Here is a 21,466-nt window from a genome sequence, read left to right as displayed (position 1 = left end):
GGGGAGGGTGTGGACCCCTCACCCTGGAGGACTTCATAAAGAAAGACTCCCCTTGTGAGCCATTTAAGATGGCCCTGTCGCTTCACAGAAGATGGCTTATGTCATCACTTCCTGGCTGCCCGGTTTCTCAGCGGGCTTTGGGGCATTGAGATTGTGAGGGGGGGTGTGGAAATGTGCTCTAAGAGCACTGCACCAACAGTAGGCACGGGGGTGGGCGTGGGACAGAGAGGATGTGGGTAAACCACGTAGCCTGGCACAGTGCCTGGCACGGTCACTGCTCAAGAAACGCAAGCTGCCGTCAGGATTTTGCGGAGGAAGACCTCTCATGTTTAAGAACCCAGGCCCTTCACTCTCTCTGGGCCCTGGGCAAGTCCCTTTACCTCTCTGGGCCTCAGCTTCCTCATCTGTGAATCGGGGGTGATAACAGTATCTCCCTCACTGGGCTTTTGGGAAGAAGAAATGCAAGGTTGTGCAAGGCTGCAAGCAGTCAGACAGTCAGGCCCCCATGAATGGCCACTTTTGCTATTACTACAGGGTAGCACGCATGCGAGTATTCAGTCCGCGGTCACTGAGTGCCTACTGCACACCAGACGCTGGCCTAGGTGCTGAGGACACAGCGGCAAACAACAAATACGTAAAAATACACGTCAGGTGGTGGTAGGTGCTATCGAGAAAATTAAAGTGGGGAAAGTGGGTGGAATAAGCTCAGGGCCGAGGTGGGGAGGGGAGTTTGCAATTTTGGATAATGAGGCCTCACTGACAGGTGACATCTGACTAAAGGCATACAGAAGGGGAGGGAGCCATGTGGGGATGAGGGAGAGTGTTCCAGCAGGAGGGCACAGTCAGTGCAAAGGCCCTGAGGCTGGATGCCTGATGAGCACACTCGGGAAACAGCAGAGGTCTGTGTGCCTGGAGCAGAGAGAGCAAGGGGAGACAAGACCAGAGAGGCTGACAGAGGCCATGCAGGGCCTCAGGGGCCACCGTAAGGAATTGGGCTTTTTACCCAGAGTGAGCTGAGGGGTTTGAGCAGAGCAGTGACATGATCGGATCCCTCTGACGACCTTACTGGGAAGAGACCACAGGGAAGCAAGTGCTGATGCAAAGGCGACCAGCGAGGAGGCTACCGGATAGGCCAGGAGGGGCTACGGAAGGGGGAGAAGTAGTGGAGCCTGTCTACTGGAGATGGAGCTGACAGACTGGATGTGGGTGTGAGAGAAAGAGGAGCGAGGCTGATGCTGAGGCCTCTGATCCCACAAATAAGTGATGGCTTGTCCTCTGCTGACACAGGAGAACCCTGGGAGACATGGGGACAGGAAACTAGGAGCTTGCTTTAAATCAGATTTTTTTTTTTTTTTTTTGCGGTACGCGGGCCCCTCACCGCTGTGGCCTCTCCCGCTGCGGAGCACAGGCTCTGGACGCGCAGGCTCAGCGGCCATGGCTCACGGGCCCAGCCGCTCCGCGGCATGTGGGATCTTCCCGGACCGGGGCACGAACCCGTGTCCCCTGCATCGGCAGGCGGACTCTCAACCACTGCGCCGCCAGGGAAGCCCGGAGCTTGCTCTTAGACAAGTTAAGTTTCAAGGTCGAGTGGAGATGCCGGGCCAACAGTTAGTTATCAGCCTCAAGTCTGGGCACAAACAGGTTTTGGAGTCAGAAAAATCTGGATTCAGATCCCAGTCTGCCACCTACTGTATGACCCTCTGTGAGTATCTATACCTCTCTGAACCTTGCATTTCTCATCTGTCAAGTGGGGATAAAAACAGTGCCTACATTCCACGGAGTGGGTGAAGAACTATGAGGTCATGCACGTAAATGGCTCATTAGCACAGAGTCAGGGTTCAGTCATCTCATTCAACTAACCAACTAATCAGCATTTACTGACCACCTACTATGTGCCAGCTCTGATCTGTGCATATGAGACAAGCAAGTGAGCAAAACAGTCAGAGGCCCTCGTTCACGGACCTCCCATCCTAATGGGAAATCCACACACGAGCTACTGTGGTAGTCTAAGGCGGGGCATGAATTTTGGAGTCAGGGAAGCTGAGAGCAGGGCTTTACCAATCCAACTGAACTCAAAGAGCAAGTGCAAAGGCCTAGAAGGGTGAGGACAGCCAGCTGTCACAGTGGCCTCTGGAGGTCACAGCCTCCCAAGTCAGGCCAGCTTGCCTGGGCCACGTAACTCATTCAATCCTTAAAACTTTTACGTGATGTAGGATGATTACTGTCCCCATTTTTCAGATGGGGAAACTGAGTCACCCAGCGGTTAAGTAACAGGGTGAGGTTACACAGCTGGTAAGTGGCAGTGCCGGGAGTTGAAGCCAGGCCTTCTGATTCAAGAACCTGTGTTAACTCCCGTGATACACTGCCTTCTCTATTCCACGCATGACATGCCATTCTGCTAAACCCACTGAGAGCCAATCACCGACCACAGCATTCCTTCACACGGGGCTCAGATGTGGCCTTAGTACTTCTTAGCCCCATGCTTCAAACAGCCATTACCAACTAAGTTGTCATGTGACTTGAAACCAATCTGCTACCCTTGGTTTGGCAACAGTCTGAGCCCGAGCTACCGAGAGCTTAGGCTTAAGATTTTTATCCAGACTGTGAGTCTTTGTTTTTTAACAGGAGATGTTAAACCACTCACGTTTATTGTGATTACTGATGTGGAATTATTCCTGCCATGTAATTTTCTGTTTGTTTTGTTTCTTTTATTATGCTTTTGTATACTCCCCACCGCAACATTCTGTTTCTGTCCTATATTTTAATGGTCTGGAAACCTTTTATTCTGTTTTAACTCTTCTGGAAAGTATCCTTACATTTTGAACGTGAGTTTAAACTTATCTTTCCTATCAACATCTTGAGTGAGTAAATATGCCTTTTGTCCTCCCAAGGTGATGGCACGGAGAGCCTCTGACACCTTCCCCAGAAAGAACCCAGGCTGTGGGACCCACTAGACCCCTGGTGTGTAAGTGACAATTCTGATTTTCTTGGGGCCGATGAGTGTCCTGGCCTAACTGACTGGGCTCAGGGAAGCATTTTAGTGGTTCCTAAGGCCTCTGCCAGACCACAGAACTGCAGCACCCTTGAGAAGCTCTCTCCCTTACCTTCAGCCTCTGGACAATTTCCCTTATGTCCTCCACAGAACCCTCAGAGGCCTTTAGGAAGATGTGGTCCCCTCGCCCGTAGAAGATTTTGAGCGTCGAGGAGTCTGGGGTCCAGCCGATGACATCCCCGCAGTAGCAGTTGAACACCACCTCCTTGGTGCGTAGATCCAGGAGCACCACAAACTCGTTGGAAATTCCCAAAATGCAGTCGATTTCTACCCCCTGGGCGAAGTCCTCAGCCGCCACCCTCCAGGCGATGGCCCCAGCGCTGTGCTGCTCAGCGCCTGCCCGGGCTTTGGTCTTCTCCTTCTTCTTGGAGGTCAGGGAGATGAGGTTGAACTTGCCGGTGGAGTCGATGGGTGTGTTGGAGACACAGTTTTCAGCCAGGTCCTTGAGGTACTCCTGGCGGGTCCTGGTGGCCATGGTGTGGAACTTGTCGGACTTGTGCGCGGCATTCTCAGCATTAATCACCTTGGCCAGCAAGAAGTCTCTGAAGACATCAGATTTGCGGAATGTGGTTCCACTGGGGATGGGGGGTCCGAAAGGAGGAGCGTCTTTGGATCGGGTCACAGCCATACTGAGGAGGGAGAAATTATTTACATGGTAGAAAGACAGGCACTTGAGAGTTCCTTTAGAAGGACAATACATGACCAGAAGGAGGAGTTTCCTTTCTAAGAACGGAAGTCTACGTCTAACTAGTAAGTTGCCAGCCGACTAGACTGGAAACTGGAGAAAGTCTTAGGGCGCATGCATGCATTTTTACTTCCTATACAACAGATGTTAGAACGTCCACTGATATTCAAAGGATAATTTTCCTAGCATTGTTCAACTTCAGTTAATCTTGTTTTACATACATACAGGCTTGCGGTAAATTATAGTTTGGCAAAAATTCACCCCTTCCTCTCTACCTTTGTGGGCAGGTACATCCCCACCCCATCGAGCCTGAGCCTGGTCATGTGACTTGATTTGGCCAATGGCTTTCGAGCAAAGGCACAAATGTGTGTGCGGGCCAGGCCTACCTCCTATGCACCTGCCCTCACCATGACGTGAACATGCCCCGGGGCCTACTGGTCCAGGAGGATGAGGACACCTGGAGCAAACCTGCAGCCAGGGCCAGCCAGACCTCAGCTGACCTGCAGATGCGTGAGCCAAGAAGAAATGATAATGTTTGTGAGCCACTGAGCTTTGGGGTGGTTTGTTAAGCAGCAGCATTGTAGGAACACCTGAATGACGTGGAACGTTCTGTGATTTACTTCTTTCAGACACTTGTGTAAGACTAACACACTTTATAAATCATCTCTACAGAGGCTGTTCTGAAAATTCATTGTATGGGGAAGTTAGGATGGGGCTCTTCCTACTTCAGTTTTGACTGAGATGCTATTATGATCGAAATCAGATAGCAACTGAGTGAGAAAGTAAAAAGGAAATGATCTAAAACCTGTTCCCCCAAATAACCTTCTCACCCACTACGCAAATTAGAGAGGGAGGATCTCCTTGGGAGGAAAATCTTTGGAGAAAGTGGCCCCATGAATAGGGGCTGTCCCTAGGTGACCCTTATATTTGGGAGGAGACTTGGGTCTGCTCCTGCCTGGGAGATCTAGAAGGTGGGCAGGGAGCCCCCGCAGAGCCCAGAGAGCACGCAGCCAGCTGTGACCAGAGCCCCAGTGACATTTCCCTGTCTCCCATTTTCTCCTTGTGCTCCAACCCTGGACAGGTCAGAAACTGGCAGCGAGCAGGCCTGGGGGAGGGGAAGTGCAAGGCGGAGAAACAGAGGACAGGGAAGCAGGCTCCCCATCCACTGAGGTTCCCAGGCAGAGGCAATCCTGAGCTGGGAGGCAGGAGATTTGCTGATAAGTCAAGTTTAGACTTGATGAACCTCGTTTGTGACATTCGAGACCCAGTGGCTGGCTACAAGTTAGACGATTTCTAGTATTAGGCAGAAAGGCTATAGCACCTGCCAGAGTGAACACCCAGGGTGCAGGGGAAGACAACTCTCAAGGAAAGACATTTAAAGGGGCTCCAGAGACACCATGAGTTGTGCTGTTTACATAATGACGATTAAAAAACAGTATGAGGTGCTGAAAACGAGGTTTTTCTTAGAGAGTACTGCATTCACCTTCTAGAAAAATGTCAGCTTGTGAGTACGGTGTTGGGAGAGATTTCACACCATAAGACAATTTTTAAAATAATGAGATTCTTGATTAAAACCTGTTTTGTGAAACCCAACCACAATGAAAGGCTTGTTCAGGTTTCGACTCCCAAGCCCCCACCCAACTTGACAAGAGGACAGGGTGACATTCATGCATTTGTTTGACCAGCGCTTCTGGGACGCGCCCCCTCTTGGGCCCTGGGGATTTAGTGTTCTGGGAAGGCCGCTGTGAGGAAGAGAAATTACACTGGGATCTGCAGCTGAGTAGGAGACAGAGGAAGAGCTAAGGGAAGGGCCGTGCAGGCAGTGGGCATGGGAGGAACAAGGCCCGACGGGAAAGAGCACGTGCAGGGCGAGGTGAGGCCGGGGTGCCCGGAGCCCAGGCAGTGAAGGGTGGAAGGCTGATGAGGTCACCAGGGACCAGGCCAGGCAGGGCCTTGATGGCGAGTTAGCGCTTTTCATCCCGAAACAAGCAACCATTTTACCATCTGGGCTGGCTATTCACCGCCTGTGCCCCCAGACGCAGTCTCTGCCATTTTCTGCCCTGGAAGGTGGGTTTCTACAGGCTGTGCGACCTTCACTGGGTTCCCCTGGCCAGGCTACGGGAAGGGGAGAGGAGAGAAGGTGGAGTATTTATTTCTCTTCACTGCCTCCCTGCCGGGCTCGGATGGCGGCAGTGGCTGTAGTCCTGGGCCCTTTACTCAACAGCCACAGCTTCTGCTGTGCAGCCCCTATCCCAAAGCCATAGTTCTCCCTAGTTTCCAGAAACTTCTCCCATCCCCTTCTGACCTCATCCCTGGGGGTGGGGTAATGGCTCCCTGCTGTTGCTGGTCCCTGGATGTCTCATTTTCCTGTATTGGTTCCCTTAACATACCCACACCTATTAGTCTGTTCATTAATCCCTCAGTTAAAACCCAGAGTGGGGGGCACCTGCTTCTTGTGGGTCCCTGATGAATGCAGGTGCCAGGCTGACCATCTGTAAGGATCACCGTGGCTGCCCCATGAAGAAAGGGATGGGCGGGACCAGAGAATGTCCAGGAGACCATGGAGGGAGCTACTGCAGACCCAGGTGGGTCAGGCCAGACCCCTTGCTCTCCACCTCCACGGTTCACTGGGCAGTGAAACCTTCTCTACATCCCGGGAATGTGTGTGGGCGGGTGCCACCCACCTGGGCTCAGCTGATGCCCCAGAGCCAGCACAGGTGTTCAATACCGATTAAAGTAATGATTTAAACTTGAACAGACAGACCAAGAAGAAACAGATTCCTACCAATGGGTAGGTTTGACAGAAAAAGGCATTTCCTGGTGGAGAGGTTCTTCAAAGGCCACACAAACCAGGCAGCTTTTCCTCTGTGGGAAACCCTGTGGGCGTGGCCTTGCCTCCAGGCAGGGGGATGGATAAGACAACCTCGCCAGTCTCTCTACTCTAATTAAAGCCGTGTCCAGACTGTGCTTTACAGATGTGAATGGCTCTGCAACTTTTTCATTCAGGACGTGGCTGCTTATAGTGACAGATTTGGGCTCTTCCCATAGTCCTGATTCATGATTTTAAGAATTATGAAACTGCAAGCTGCCGAAGGTTTCTGGACAATCAGAACAGCTGGTCCCTCACTTCCCCAGCAGGAGGGATGGGGTTTCCCCAGCCCACAGGCTGCAGGGATGCCGGTGCGCTACGCAGAAAGTACGCACTTGAAGCGAGCGGGAAAGGGCGGCACCTCCTTATGCAGCCAGGAGATGGTGCGACCACCAGGTCACCTGGTCGCTGTAGCTCAGTATTTCTAGAACACTGACAATTATTTATTCAACACCTATCTTCTCAGGGCCTACAATGTTTGGGGCAGGCATGTATCTAGTTGGCAAAGGCGTCTTTGTGGTCTCTACATGGCAAGCGCCGGGCCAGCATAGATGTATGAAGGTGAGTATGACGTGGGGTTACCCTCGAGGGAGGCGAGAGTCACATCAACAGTTTGTTCCTACAAGGTGATGAATGCTGAGACAGAAACGTGTTTGGAGACACCGGGGGGTGGGAGTGGGGACAGGGGAAGGTCAGTCCAGAGAGTAGCTGCGTGTGGGGAAGGAGAGGAGGGGAAGAAAGGGGTTGCAGGAGGGGCAGCTTTGGTTGTATCTCTAACATTTTCTTTCTTCAGAAATAAAGGGAGAGCTGAAGCAAATATGGCAAAATGTTAACATCTGTTAGATTTGGTGGTAGGCACACGGGTGTCTGTTATATTATCCTCTGTACTTTTCAGAACGTTTAAAACATTGCATAATAAAAATATTTCAAATTAAACTGCAAAAAAAACAAGAAAGCTTCGAGCATCAGAAAAAAAGAGATCGTTCTGGAAACCACGTGAAGGCCGGCCTGGAAAGGCAGGAGGTCAGCCGCAGGCTCCTGTGATAAACCAGGTAGGAGAGGGGAGCTCACAGTTAGGAGAAAGGGGAGAAAGGCCCACCCAGCAGCCCCCTGCTTCTGATGTGCTACAGGAGGGCTGTGTCCTTCTGTGTCTGTGTGTATGTGTGTGTGAGCTCGAGAACAATTCCATCTTTGCTCACCAGGGCTACCTTTGAGCTGCTGAGGAACATCGACAGCATCTAAGTAACCTCAGGCCCACATGGAGCCTGGAGGTGCAGGGCCTCGTAGCTGCTGCTCCGTCCCGGGAACAAATGGGTGGGGGTGAGGGAGGGGGGCTGCAGGCCTGGGCCTGGGGCATGTGAAGGCCCTGCCATGCGGTGTACTGGCTCCCAGCGGCCACTGGGCAACACATCTAGCCTGGTGGTCAAACAGCACGTCCTGCATATTGGAATCCACCTCCCTTCTCTCACACATTTGGCCAAGAAGAAACTGGTAGATTCTGGCAATTCCACTGAGACCACCCAGTGTACCTACGCACATACCCTTTGGCCCAGTAACTCCATGCTCGGGACTTTATCTATCCCAGCTGTGTACTTGGACGCGTGTGCGATGACAGTCTAAACTAGGTTATGGAGACTTCCCTGGCAGTCCAGTGGTTAGGACTCAGTGCTTTCACTGCTGAGGGCCCGGGTTCAATCCCTGGTCAGGGAACTAAGATCCCACAAGCAGCACAGCATGGCCAAAACACAAAAACAAAAAACAAACCCCCCCCACAAAACTAGGTTATGCACTGCAGGGGGGAGTGTAACAGCAGGCAACAGGAAACAACCCAAACACCCATTGATAAGGGATGGGGGGAGGTTCTCAGGCATCCACGTGATGGACTAATATGCAGTCATAAAGAAGGAAGAGGCACTTTAAGGACTGGTGTGCAAAGTTCTCAAAGGCTGTTGAGTGAAGAAATACAGGATGCAGAACAGTGTGTGGGATATGGTACCATGTGTGTTAAAAGGTGGAAAAGGAATACTTGTAAGCATTTGCCTGTATGGCCCGAAGGTATCAGGATACGTGAGAAATAGCTAATAGTAGTTGCCTCTGTGACAGGCAACAGGGTGGTTGGGGGTCAGAGGTGAGAGGCCAGAGAGCTTTCCATTTGTCCTTTGGGGGCCAGCCACGCCCCCAGGTGAGAACTGGTGCTTTGGGAGGACGCTGAATGGCTCTGAGGCTTGTGTCACTTCTTGATCTGCGAACTAAGAGAAGCCTCAGCTCTGCCTCCCGAGGGGGGCCCCTGCCTGCCCTGTCTCCATCCTTCCATATTCCGATTTTCCTGTGCCTCTCAGCCCATGCGCCCTGTGCCCAGGCACAGCTGGTGGTCTTACTCTAGGATGGGCACGTGACCCCAAGCAGGTCAATGAGCCTCAGTCCTGGGGCTTCTTTTCCTGGGAAAGGAAAGCTGTCTTTTTGCTGGATTTGCAGCTGGGAAGATGTTAAGCTTGGAGCTGCAGCAAACGAAGTGACAGACAGGGAAGTGGAGCACATCCGGCTAGGCCTGAACGTGTCATTTATGAGAACCAACGTACATAACTGCCTTTTTGAGGTGGGTTTTCTGTCACTTGCAAGCAAAAGATTCCAGGCAAATACAAATCCCTGATGGTTTGCTTATCGAAACTGGGGTGACATGCCCCTTTCTGGTTAAGAATCACTCTCTCAGAAGGTGTGGGAAGGTGTGAACAGAGCTCCCCTACTGAAGCACAAACAAGAAACGCAGGAGGCAGCCCACCTGGGCCAGCTGTCCCCCCACTCTCTCTGCCGCAAGCTGTCCCCACTCTCTCTCTCTGCCGCACTCTGCCTGGATGCTGGAAACCAGCTTTTGTGGTCTCCGGTGCATGCAGGGGTAGGGTGCAGGCGCGTACCTGTAGCAGACGCTATCGGTGCAGGGCTTGTGGACTCGGACAATGATGAAGACGTGCTGAAAGTGGGAGCGGATGTTCTTGGGGGTGAAAGGCAGCGCCCCGGGCTCCTGGAAGATGATCGTCACAATGTCGTTTCCTATGTGCCTCTTCCTTAGTAGCTGGTAAACGGCGGGGAGAGGAAAACGTCATGGTCGGCTCAAGGCTCACGGTCCGCCCTGTCACCTCCCTGCCGTCTCCTTCGGTGCTCCCCCTCGCTCACTCTGCTCCAGCCACACTGGCCTCCTGCTGCCCCTCAAACACTCCAGAGACATTTCCTCCTCAAGGCCCCTGCCCTGACTCTTCCCGCTGCCTGGAACGTTCTTCCCCCAGATCCCCACATGGCTCACTCCCGCCCTCCCTCCTTTCAGGTCTTGGCTGAAATGTCACCCTCCCACAAGGCCTTCGCTGACTGTCTTATCCATGATGTCACCCCCTCTGCTTTTCTGCCTTTATTACTTAACACTTAGCGTACAGCGGCTTTTCTGCCTTTATTACTTAACACTTAGCGTACAGCGGCTTCCCCTCTTCCTTTTGTTTCTTGTCTGTCTTTTCCCACTACCATGTCAGCTCCGTGAGAACAAGGGTTTTGTCTGCTTTGTTTGCTGCCCCCTGCTGTATCCTCAGTGCCTAGAGCAGAGCCTGGCACACAGCAGCTGCTCAAGAAACATCTCTTGGAGAAGAGCATGGGCTGGTGGCTTTCGACTTGCTCAAGGCCATGCTCACAGACGATGGCAGAGTCAGACCCGAGGCCACTGGCAGGGCCCATCCCTGCTACCGCCCCTTCTCGGACACCTGAGTTGAGAAGGCCGGGGCAGCAGCTTCAGACCAGCCCACAGGAGCCCTGTCCTTTCTCCCCTGCCTGTCACGGTCTCTGAGAAAAACTCTGTCATCTTTGTAGGCGATGATGTACTCACGACATTTTACTTGTTTGCTGAAATTACATTGTTCTTATTTGTACAAGTTTAGTCTTCATGTAACTGTTAGGAATCCCCATTGGCCACGTGAGGTCCGCAGATGGGAGACACATGTAGCTCTACATGAGGTGGCCCGTGGTGTGAAATCCAGTCACACAGAGTGGCACAACTCACACTGTGGAACTCTTAGCTCTTTATGTGTGTTTTACACTGGATGAAATTAAATTGCTAGATAAAGTACCCATTTACTGTGGCCGGCCCTGTACTAGGCATTTTACATCCACATCTGAAAGCTGCAACCTCGTTTCATCTTTTTTTTAAAATTATTTATTTATTTATTTATTTTGGGGCTGCATTGGGTCTTCTTTGCTGCATGCGGGCTCTAGGGTGTGTGGGCTCAGTAGTTGTGGCTCGCCGGCTCTAGAGCGCAGGCTAAATTGTTGCGGTGCACGGGCTTAGCTGCTCCACGGCATGTGGGATCCTCCCGGACCAGGGATAGAACCCGTGTCCCCTGCATTGGCAGGAGGATTCTTAACAACCGCGCCACCAGGGAAGTCCTCGTTTCATCTTTACAACAAGGCTGTGAGTCATTAACTCATCCTACCTCCTTTTACCGATGAGAAAAGTTAGGTTCCCGGGGGTTAAACGTCTTGCCCTAAGGCACACAGTCATGGAGGGAAACAGCCAGGATTTGAACCCGCTTCTGCTGGACTCCACAACCCAAGCTTTGCCCACCATGCCTCCCAGACGTCCAGGAGTAGGTTTCTGTCTGCTTCCTGTGCGCCTCCCATGTCGGGCCCTGACTCAAGCCCCAGTTTCATGCATGAGTACAGGGTCCTTTCCCAATGACCCTGAGACATGGGTGCTACCATTCCGCCCATTTTACAGAGGAGGGATCTGAGGCTCAGGGAGGTGAGATTACACAACTAGGAAGTGGCAGAGAAAGAACTCCAACCCAGGCCTAACGACAGCAATGCTCTTACAGCTGCTATTAGGTGAACCTTCTGAAATCACCGATATTTGACCATTTTCGGCCAGTAAAATCTACAACGTCACCTGTACCAATGGAAAAAAATATATACACTAAACCATTAAGTCTGTGGGGTTTCTGTTCATTAGAAACTGCTCCCGGACTGAGCATGCATGGCGTGTCCAGGTGAGGAGGCTCCTGGTGGTGGGCATCAGCTGTTGCACCCACCTAGCACCTCCTCCTCTTCCTTCTGGCAGTCGTGTCCATCCCCTTTGGGAAAGCACCTCCCTGATCTCTGTCAACGTTCCAAGCTGAGCTGACCTCACTCGCCCTCTCTAGGAGTGGGCATGTCCTTCAGGCTTGGCCAGTTAGCCCATTCCATCCCTGCCCTGGGCCTGGCAAGTGAGTGATCCAATGAGATTCATTCCTGAAACGTTTCTGGGACTTCTGCAAGGCACAGCTCTCTTTCTCCCGTGGTAGCAAAGCTGGTGGGATGTAAGGCGAGGGCTGCTGGGGGGCGACTCTGCACTACTTGGGAAGATCTGTGAATAAGGCCACTACGAAGAAAACCAGAGGCGAGAAATGCAAAGAATTCCTAACGTTGTTTGAATCCATATCCAGCCATACCTAAAGCCAGCCCTCTCCCAGTACTTGAGAATTACCTAACCCAGTAAATCCCATTTTTTGCTTTTGCCAGTTTGATTTGTGCTTCTATCACTTGCAGTCGAAATAATGTTGACTGATTCACTTTTTTTTTTTCCATAGGATCCCTGATGACTCAAGAGACTCTTGAGGGGAGTTGGGGTAGAAGGATGGCCAAGGAAACAGGAGAAAACTGACAGTGAATGACACCTGACCTAGTCTCCAACCCCCAGGTGATGAGACCGTGATGCAGAGGGTCTCCAGGGCCAAAGGTCTCCACGTGCTGCACAGGATGGTGCCAGGGGAGCCAGTGCCGGACAGGCAGCCAGCTAACAGCTGTGGGGAGGGAGAGCGCCATGGCTTCAGCTGTGTACCCACTGGAAGTCACTTGGGGCCCCCACCCTGAGCCCCACTGACCTGCTGCCTGTTGTTGGGGGTATAAGGGAGCAGGGTGGAGACATGGAACATGATCTCATAGTCCTGGTAAGTCGTGTAGAGGGAGTGGGTTCCCGTGGAGTCAGCTGAAACAGAAACACCAGTTAGCACCACGCCTCCAAAACCCCTGGGCTCCTGCCATATCCCACATGCCATCTGTGTTAGTTTTTTTTTTTTTTTTTTTGCGGTACGCGGGCCTCTCACTGTTGCGGCCTCTCCCGTTGCAGAGCAGAGGCTCCAGACACGCAGGCTCAGTGGCCATGGCTCACGGGCCCAGCCGCTCCGTGGCATGTGGGATCTTCCCGGACCGGGGCACGAGCCCGTGTCCCCTGCATCAGCAGGCGGACTCTCAACCACTGCACCACTAGGGAAGCCCTGTGTTAGTTTTTAACTCGATGTTTTCACTTAACTCCACCCTTTAAAATCCAGTAAATTTAGATAAAAAGGAAGCCATACAATAAGCACCCACCAGACTGGTAAACATTTAAGAGTCTGACAGTGCCAAGGGTTGGTGGGGATGTGGGGCAACTGGAACCTTCTGTGTGGCTGGTCAGGTGGTACAACCACTTTGGAAAACTCTTTAGTAAGATCGACTGAACCTGCAGATAGGCTTAATTGATGACCCAGCACTTCATCTCCTAGGATCACAGCCTAGAGAAATTGTACACAGATGCCCCGGAATACGGGTACCAGTATCCTCCAAATCTTAGTCCAAGGAATAGATACACAGTTCATAATGTGGAAAAGTACACGGCCATGAAAAGAAATGAGTCACAGCCACCACATGGGCAAATCCCACGAATACAACGGCCAGACACAAAGGAGCACAAACCGTATGATTCCATTCACATTATGTTGTCAAACAGGCAAAACGAATTATATTATTTAGAGATGAAGATGGCAAAACTATGACGAAAAGAAGGAAACGATAATCATACGAGTCAGAATACTGTTCATCTCTAATGGGAGGGAGTTATGACCAGGGAGAAACACCTGATTAGGGGCTCTATGGGGGAAACTGAGGCACAGGGAGGGAGTGACTTGCCCAAGGTCACGCACACTTCAGTCAGTGGTGGCGTCTGGACTGGAACTCAGGCTATCTGACTCCAGAATGTTTCCTTAACAGTATTCAATGCTGCCTCTTATGAGTTTCAAAATTCTCATAGGAAATAGACCAAAATCCCTAATCTTTAGCCCTAAAGGTCCTGCATGGCAAGGCCCCCGCCTGCCTCCCTCACTTCCTCCTTCACATTAATTCCTTGAACAACAGCCTTTAGACCTCAGGGCTCAGGGTTTTTGCACGTGCTGTCCTTTCTCCCTGGAACGCACTTCCTGCTCCCTCTTTGCCTATGTTATTCCAACTCATCCGTCTCGGGTCACATGCCATGTTCTTGAGGCCCAGCCCCCACATGAGGCTGGGTTCCCCATATTTGATCGTATCATCTTGAATTGCTCCTTCCTGCCCAGGGAGGACAGCCAGGAGGTTGTTTTTGCTGGATGTGTGAGTGAACCCACAAACCACACTGCAAGTAACTCCAGGGTCTCACACTCACCCCTGGAAGCCTACTCCTTGGCCTTTTTGAGCACTGAGGCCCACCAGCTTTATTTAACTGCAGGTGCAGGGGAAACAGCAGTAAAGCAGACCGAGGAATCCCTATTCTTGTGGGCTTCCATTCTAGGGGAGAAGCTGTGACAGGTGAGGTCTCTGAAGCCTTGGTTGGCCAGTGCCAGAGCCAGGTGACCTCCAGGTGGCTGTGAGGCCAGGGTAGCCCTGCCTGTTAGTTGGGGACACTGGCCAGGAGCACTGTCTTCCCCAGGGTCCTTGTGCACACTGGGCACCATGCAGGTGTCTGTGGCTATGACCCCTCAGGACGTCTCCCAGCGCACATGTGCACAGGATCTCAGAGGACGTGTCTAGGAGCGCAAGGGCTGACACACAAAGCAAGTGAGTCTTCAGACTCTACCAGAACATGAGGTACTGCTGTCCAGAGTGGCTGCACTGCCCGCACTCCCACCAATGGAGTCCTCGAGCTCCCGCTGCCCGGAGTCCTCACCTGGGTATCACCAGGCCTTTGGGCCTTAGCTCACGGGATGAGGGTGCGGTTGGGACTCACCCTGCTCCCCCCCGCAAGGCCACCCGCCACTGCCACTTACTCTTGACGTCCAGCTGGGCGGCGTACTTGGTGAAGCCCTTCAGGCAGACCTTCTCTCCGATGAGGGAGAGGAACTCCTCAAAGGCCGGCCCGGCCTCCTCGTTGTTGTACATCTCCTCCTCCGAGCTCTGGCCAGCCTTGCAGTAGAGGATGCCCACTTTGTGTTTCCGGCAGAGCTGCGGAGGCGAGAGCGGCATCAGGGAGGCAGGCCAGGCAGAATGGAGGGGGGGCATGGAACAAAGCAGGCTCTCTTGGGCGCGGAGCCCAGGGAGCTGCCGGGGTCACACAGGAATTCAGTGCTATAGCCAGAGAAGAAAAACGGCATGGGGGCACGTCCCAGTTGTCCCTCTCCCACCCTGCCATTCCAGGGAGGCACAACAAGGTGCTGGTGCCGCCATTCTCATGCTTTCTACATGAGGGCCGAGGGCGGCTGGCGACGCCATTCTCTCAAGGGAAAGACCTTGGCCGGCTTCCCACAGTAGGTGGACCGGACCTGGCTAAGGTTCTGCAAAAGGAAATTCTGGAGGACTCAGTCTAGTCGACATTGTTTTTTAGGGGGTGAGCCCTTGATAACCGTGTTTTTTCTTTTTTTAATTAATTAATTTTATTTATTTATTTTTGGTGCGTTGGGTCTTCGTTGCTGTGCGCGGGCTTTCTCTAGTTGCGGCGAGTGGGGGCTACTCTTTGTGGCGGTGCGTGGGCTTCTCACTGTGGTGGCTTCTCTCTTTGCACAGCACAGGCTCTAGGAGTGTGGGCTTCAGTAGTTGTGGCTCGCGGGCTCAGTAGTTGTGGCTCAAGGGCTCTACAGTGCAGGCTCAGTAGTTGTGGCGCATGGGCTTAGTTGCTCCGCGGCATGTGGGATCCTCCCGGACCAGAGCTCGAACCCGTGTCCCCTGCGTTGGCAGGCAGATTCTTATCATTGTGCCACCAGGAAAGTCCTCCATGTTTTTTTTATGTATCCCTGATTCCTCTGTTCACTGGTGACTGGACCATCGACAGTCATGTGACCTAAGGGTGGGCCAGTCAGAGGCTCTACTGGGGCTGAGAGTCAGCTAACTGGGGCCTGCATGTGCCTATAATCCTAACAGTAATTCTGTGAGCTGTGGAAGGGCCAGAGAAGCAGAGGGAGGCAGTGTGCAGTGAGGGAGAGGGAGCACGCACACACACACGGGAACCTGGTGGCTGTTTTGTTCCTAAACTATTTCCCTCCTAAGACCCGGTCACATTCCGGCTCTTGGCACCCATAGCATTTGATAGGAGACCACTCCTTTTACTGGAACTAACCTGAGTGGGTTTCTGTTCTTTGGAGAAAAAAACAAGTGACCAAGACAGAAGGAGGTACCGGGAGTGTGGCTGCAGGCTGCTGCCCCAGTGTCCCCCCACCCCCCTCCCTGGGCCCCGGCTCACCCCTTGCTCGTCGAGCTTCAGCAGCTGCTCCGTCACCTTGGGAGTGTTGAGAGCCAGCCGCAGGCAGTGGATGTTGAGCTCGGGGATGACATACTCCAGGGCGTCCTTCAGGGGCAGGCCCCGCCCTGTCCCATGCTTCATAGCTGTGGGTGTGGCATCCTCCAGGATGGAGCCACGCAGGGTGGTGAGCTGCTCGAGGAAGAGGAGGGAAGGTTAGGAGGCTCTCAGGACTCGGGAAGGGATGAGAGCACATGAGGGTGTCCTGTTCTCAAAGCGACACGTGGGATGGTTAGTAGCCTGGGCTCTGCCAGAAAGCACTAGGTCTGGACCAACTTGAACTTGCTGTCTCCTGGCTGTGTGTTCTTGACCAAGTGACTGCCCATCTGTGAGCCTCAGCTTCCAAGGACTGTTGGGAGAACTAAATGAGACGGTGGATGGAACATCCTTCATTTGTTCAACGAATGATGAAAGAAGAAAGACCCCTGTCTTCCTGGAGCCGACGTGCGGGTGAGGAGATGGATTATGTCAGGTAATAAGAGGTATAATGGATAAAACAAGCTCCACAATGTAGACACTCAAACAAACACTCTTACTGTCATTATCAGAAATAATATTATGTGTACACTTATTACCATAAGCTCTTATGTAAAACACCCGCCTGCCCTGGACACCGGTACCAGCTTGGATCTTGAATTGTGACACTGGTTTTCAACCTGGTTTCCTGATAAAATCACCACGAGTGGTTCTGATTCGGCTGGTCTGTGGTGGGGCCCAGACATGTATGTATACACGCACGTATGTATGTATACATACACTTACATATTTGTATACTTATACACACACACTCACTCACTCTCTCTCTCTCTCTTTTTTTTTTTTTTTTTGTGGTATGCAGGCCTCTCACTGTTGTGGCCTCTCCCGTTGCAGAGCACAGGCTCCAGACGCGCAGGCTCAGCAGCCATGGCTCACGAGCCCAGCCGCCCAGCGGCATGTGGGATCTTCCCGGACCGGAGCACGAACCCGTGTTTCCTGCATCGGCAGGCGGACTCCCAAACACTGCGCCACCAGGGAAGCCCCTCTCTGTCTCTTTTAATACTACTCAGGTGATTCTGATGTGAAGCCAGGGTTGAAAACCTGAGTCAAGCCAATCATGACCATCTCATTCCTCTTATGCAGATGTTGCCTTCCAAGTTTTTCCTATAGTTGGCTACATGACTAGTTCCAGGCAATGAGATGGGATGGAATTCAGCTTGGGGAGGACGTCTAGGGCAGATTTTCTTCCCTGGTAAAAGGAAAGCCCCTTTCCACCTGCCCATTTTTTCTAAGGACAATGGTATAAGGATAAGATGTTTGGAGCTGTGGAAGCCATCTTGTGATCGTAAGTAAAGAGACAACAACAACAAAAATTACACAGAAGTCATGTCCGGCCACTGCCTACCCCCAGACTTCTTGTTAGATAATTAAAATAACCCCGTATTTGTTTTAGCTATTGTTAGTCATGTTTTCTGTTATTTTGCAGACAAAGCAATTTCTAACAGATACATCTTAATAACGAGTCACAATTATGAAGGCATAGTTCACTGCACTGTATTCCAGGAATGATAGCAGCTATCTAGGTATAGGTCTGTTCAGGGGAGGTTTTACTGTCTCCATTTTACAGATAAGAAAACTGAAGCTCTAAGAGGTTAGGTGCCTTAGCCAAGGTCACCACAGCTAAGTGGCTGAACCAGGATTCCAACCCAGGTCTGACGTCTCCAAAGCTCATGATTCTTCTCTTTGAAATATTTTTTTAACTGTGAAATATAATCCGTATACAGAAAAGTCTACAACACATATAAGTACAGCTCAAGGAATGATCACAGAGTGAATACCTAGGTATCACCACCCAGACCAAGAAACACACTACTAGACTCCGGAAACTCTTTCGTGCCCCTTCCCACCTCCCTAATGGCAACCCCATCCTGACTTTTCACACCAGAATTTATTTCTGCCTGCTTCTGAGCTTCATGTCGTTTGTATTCTTTTCTATCTGGCTTCTTTCTCTCAATGCTATGGATGTGAGATACGACCATGTTGCAGTAAGAGGCTGACGTTTTTACCCCAATGGATTTAATCCATCCTACTGCTGACGAGCACGGAAACTGCTTCCAGCGTTTGACAACTGTGAGCAGTGCTGTTAGGAACATTCACGGAAGCATCTCCTAGTGCACATGGACACATTTTCGTCTGGGTTTATACCTAGGAGAGAAATTGCTGAGTCACCAGGCATGTTAATCTTCAATTTTACTGAACTGCCAAATCGTTTTCCAAGTGGCTGTACCAATTTACACCCCGCCAGCCCCGTCTGAGAGCCCCTGCTGCTTCCCGTCCTCACTATCACTAGCGCAGGCTTCCATCTACGCTGTGCTGCTGGCCACCAGGCTCCGCTGTGCTCTGGGTGAGGCACGGCAGCTCCAGCACCACAGCGAGAAGACTCCCTAGTCTGCAGCAGAACAGGGAAAAAAAATCCTCCCCCAAGGGGATTGCTGTCAGCACCCAAAATACACTTGGGGCTACGGTTTAAAGACTAGGGAGGATCAGCGTTAACTGGAAAAACACGCTCACCCCAAAAAGTCAACAGATGCAAGAGGTGGCAAAAATGACGTGTCATGACACTGCCTCTAAGCATACAGCCTAACCCTGCCAAACAGGACCTGGGCACGAGGCATGCGTGTTAGGAATGAATGATCTCATGGTTGGGAGTTCCCAGTTCTGGCTTTGGGAATTAATAAACAAATCTCTCTTAGGATAAGCCGGATAGTCTTGAAGTACATCACGAAAAACTGTGATGTGGATGCTCTGCCCTGCCAATCTGGGTGGCCCTGGGATTGTGAATTTCGATGAATGCACCAACGGGATCAGCGCCTTTCTATCCTGCTGACACTGCCCCACAGTGCCCTCTGCTGGGGCCAAGAGACAGCGTGGACCAGAAATCCTCATTCTCTTCCAACACTCGAGACAGGTGGCCTACCGTCACATTTTTGGCTCTGAAGACTTGACCAAAAGCCACTACTTGAAAAGCTCCCAGCTTTTCCTTCTCTGCTGGCGATAATAAGTAGGGCACTGGCAGGCTGCAACGTGTGGCCACCTCTGCTCTCCACCTGGTCCTGTCCACCATCATGTCCTACCTGGACTGTGACAGCAGCCTTTTCCCAGTCTCCCTGCACCTGCCCCGCCACCACCCCATGCCGGTCCATTCTTCCTGCAGCAGCTTGAGTCAGATGGTGTCTCTCCTCTGTGCAGAACCTGCTGACAGCGTTCCGTCTCTCTCCCAATAAAATCTACACTCACAGGACTTCCCTGGTGGTCCAGTGGTAAAGAATCCGCCTTACAATGCAGGGGACGCGGGTTCAATCCCTGGTCAGGGAACTAAGATCCCACATGCCACGGGGCAACTAAGCCCACACGCCACAACTACTGAGCTTGCATGCCTCAACCAGAGAGCCCGCCTGCCGCAAACTACAGAGCCCACGTGCTCTGGAGCCTGTGCGCCACAACTACAGAGCCCATGTGCCCTAGAACCCACACACAACTAGAGAAGAGAAAAGCCCGCACGTCGCAATGAACGATCCTGCATGCCTCAACGAACATCCCGCGTGCTGCCACTAAAACCCGACACGGCCAAAAGAAAAATTAAAAAAAAAAAACCCTTGCCTTAAAACAAAACCAAACAAAACTACACTCGCTGCTCAGGCTGCGAGACCCTGTGTGCTCTGACCCTTGATGACATCTGGCATCATCTCACTGAGCTGTGAAAGGGATTCAGGGCCACATCAGCACCTAACCATCGGCACAGGTTGTTCCCCACCAGCTACTGACTCAGATGCATCCCTGCCTTCCCCTGTGCTGCGTCCACCCTCCAAGAGCTCTTCCTGGGAGGTCACTTGGGAGTCAGTCTGCCTTGGTTCAAATCCCGGCTCTCCCCCTTCTCTAGCTGTGTGACTCTGGGCAAGCTGCTGAATTTCTCTGTGCCTGTTCCCTTACATATAAAATGGGGAATAACAGTGCCTGTCGCAAAGGGTTATAAAGATTCAAGAAGATAATCCATGTACGGTGCTTTTCTACCACTGTATCTGGCATACAGTGAGCACTCAATATATGTGTTAGCCATTATCACATTACACACGTCGGATGTTTTTACACAAAGCCATATGTGTAGTTAAAAATTTTAAAAAAAGTTAACCTTAATAGGAAGCTACAGTTTGTTTCTCCCCCCCACTTAACAGTATGCTTTGGAGATTACATCACACCATCATCGGTGCCTACTGAACACAAGTGAGGTCCCAAATGAGGTTCGCTACTACACTTGCTTTTTACACTTAATACAAGATTCTTCCTTTTCTGCTTTGTATACATATATACTGCTTAAATTCTTAATGAGTGACTGTTACTTTTTCAATAAAGAAAGAAAAAAAAAATCTAAACCTCTAACCCTCACAAAACTAAGGCCTGTCAAAAACTCATATCTGGGGCCAAAGGGAACCCACCGAGCCTGCTGGGCCAAAGAGTCCCCGGCTAGTTGGCATTCCTTGTGTTCTGCCGGCAAGGGGCTCAGGACAGGGCAGCCCTGGCCTGGAGCTTGTCCTGTCCAGGCTCAGGGTGGGTGGGGCTGATGTTTTGGCGTGTGGTCCTGAAGCCCAGCTCCAGTCTGTTCCCGCCCCAGCGGGAGGCTCAGAGCTGCCAACACTCCCATCCCATCTGCTGGGAGATGTGAGCCCACTCGGTCTGCTTGGCGGCCGGGGGCGGCCATCTGGGGCAGGCCAGCCGGCTGGCTTGGAAAACAGCCTGGGCCCTTCGCTCTGGCCCCCATGCCTTGGTTAACCGGAGCCCGAGATGTGTGTGTCGACAGGAGAAGGGCAGAACTCTGACCATAAGCTGAACCTTCACTCCCCAGAAAGGCCCTCTGACCTTTCGGGAAACAGTGACAACACGACAGCAGCGTCATCACAGTGTCTGCCGCTCAGAGCACTCACCACCCTGCAGCCTTGTGCTATACCACCTCGTGCGTGCCGGTCCAGGAGAACCTTCCCGCCTCTCCAGGTCACAAGGAACAAACGGTACAAAGTCTATTTTACAGATGAAGAAACTGAGGCATCCAGGGGTAAAGCCACCTGCCTAAGCTCACAAGGCTAGTGAGTGGCAGGGCCCAACCGAACCCCAAGCTGTCTGTTCCCTGAGCCAGAATACAAACTCAACCCCACAGGGAGTGGGGAGTGGTTAAGAGCACGGGCTGGGGACACAGGCAGTCTGGGTTCATATCCTGGCTCTGCCACTGGGGGACCCTCACGAGTGACAGCCCTAGGCCTCAAGAGTGCTCATCTGTAGAATGGGGGGAATGGGACCCACATC

General features: G+C 51.9%; 1 protein-coding gene across 1 annotated transcript in view; it reads right to left on the bottom strand.

Moving 5' to 3' along the window:
• Window positions 1–21,466, bottom strand: part of SIPA1L3 (signal induced proliferation associated 1 like 3) — a 235,551-nt gene that overhangs the window by 66,284 nt on the left and 147,801 nt on the right. The window contains exons 5-9 of the mRNA XM_082862975.1: window positions 16,079–16,267; window positions 14,673–14,847; window positions 12,501–12,604; window positions 9,519–9,676; window positions 3,105–3,681 (exon numbers count right to left, since the gene is read on the bottom strand). Coding sequence (XP_082719101.1) covers window positions 3,105–3,681; window positions 9,519–9,676; window positions 12,501–12,604; window positions 14,673–14,847; window positions 16,079–16,267 — 1,203 coding nt within the window. The remainder of the gene's footprint in view (window positions 1–3,104; window positions 3,682–9,518; window positions 9,677–12,500; window positions 12,605–14,672; window positions 14,848–16,078; window positions 16,268–21,466) is intronic.

This window comes from Leucopleurus acutus (genome assembly GCF_964270905.1).
Source record: "Leucopleurus acutus genome assembly, chromosome: 20".
In the NCBI taxonomy this organism is placed as follows: domain Eukaryota; kingdom Metazoa; phylum Chordata; class Mammalia; order Artiodactyla; family Delphinidae; genus Leucopleurus; species Leucopleurus acutus.
This window is presented reverse-complemented; position numbering and strand designations above follow the sequence as displayed.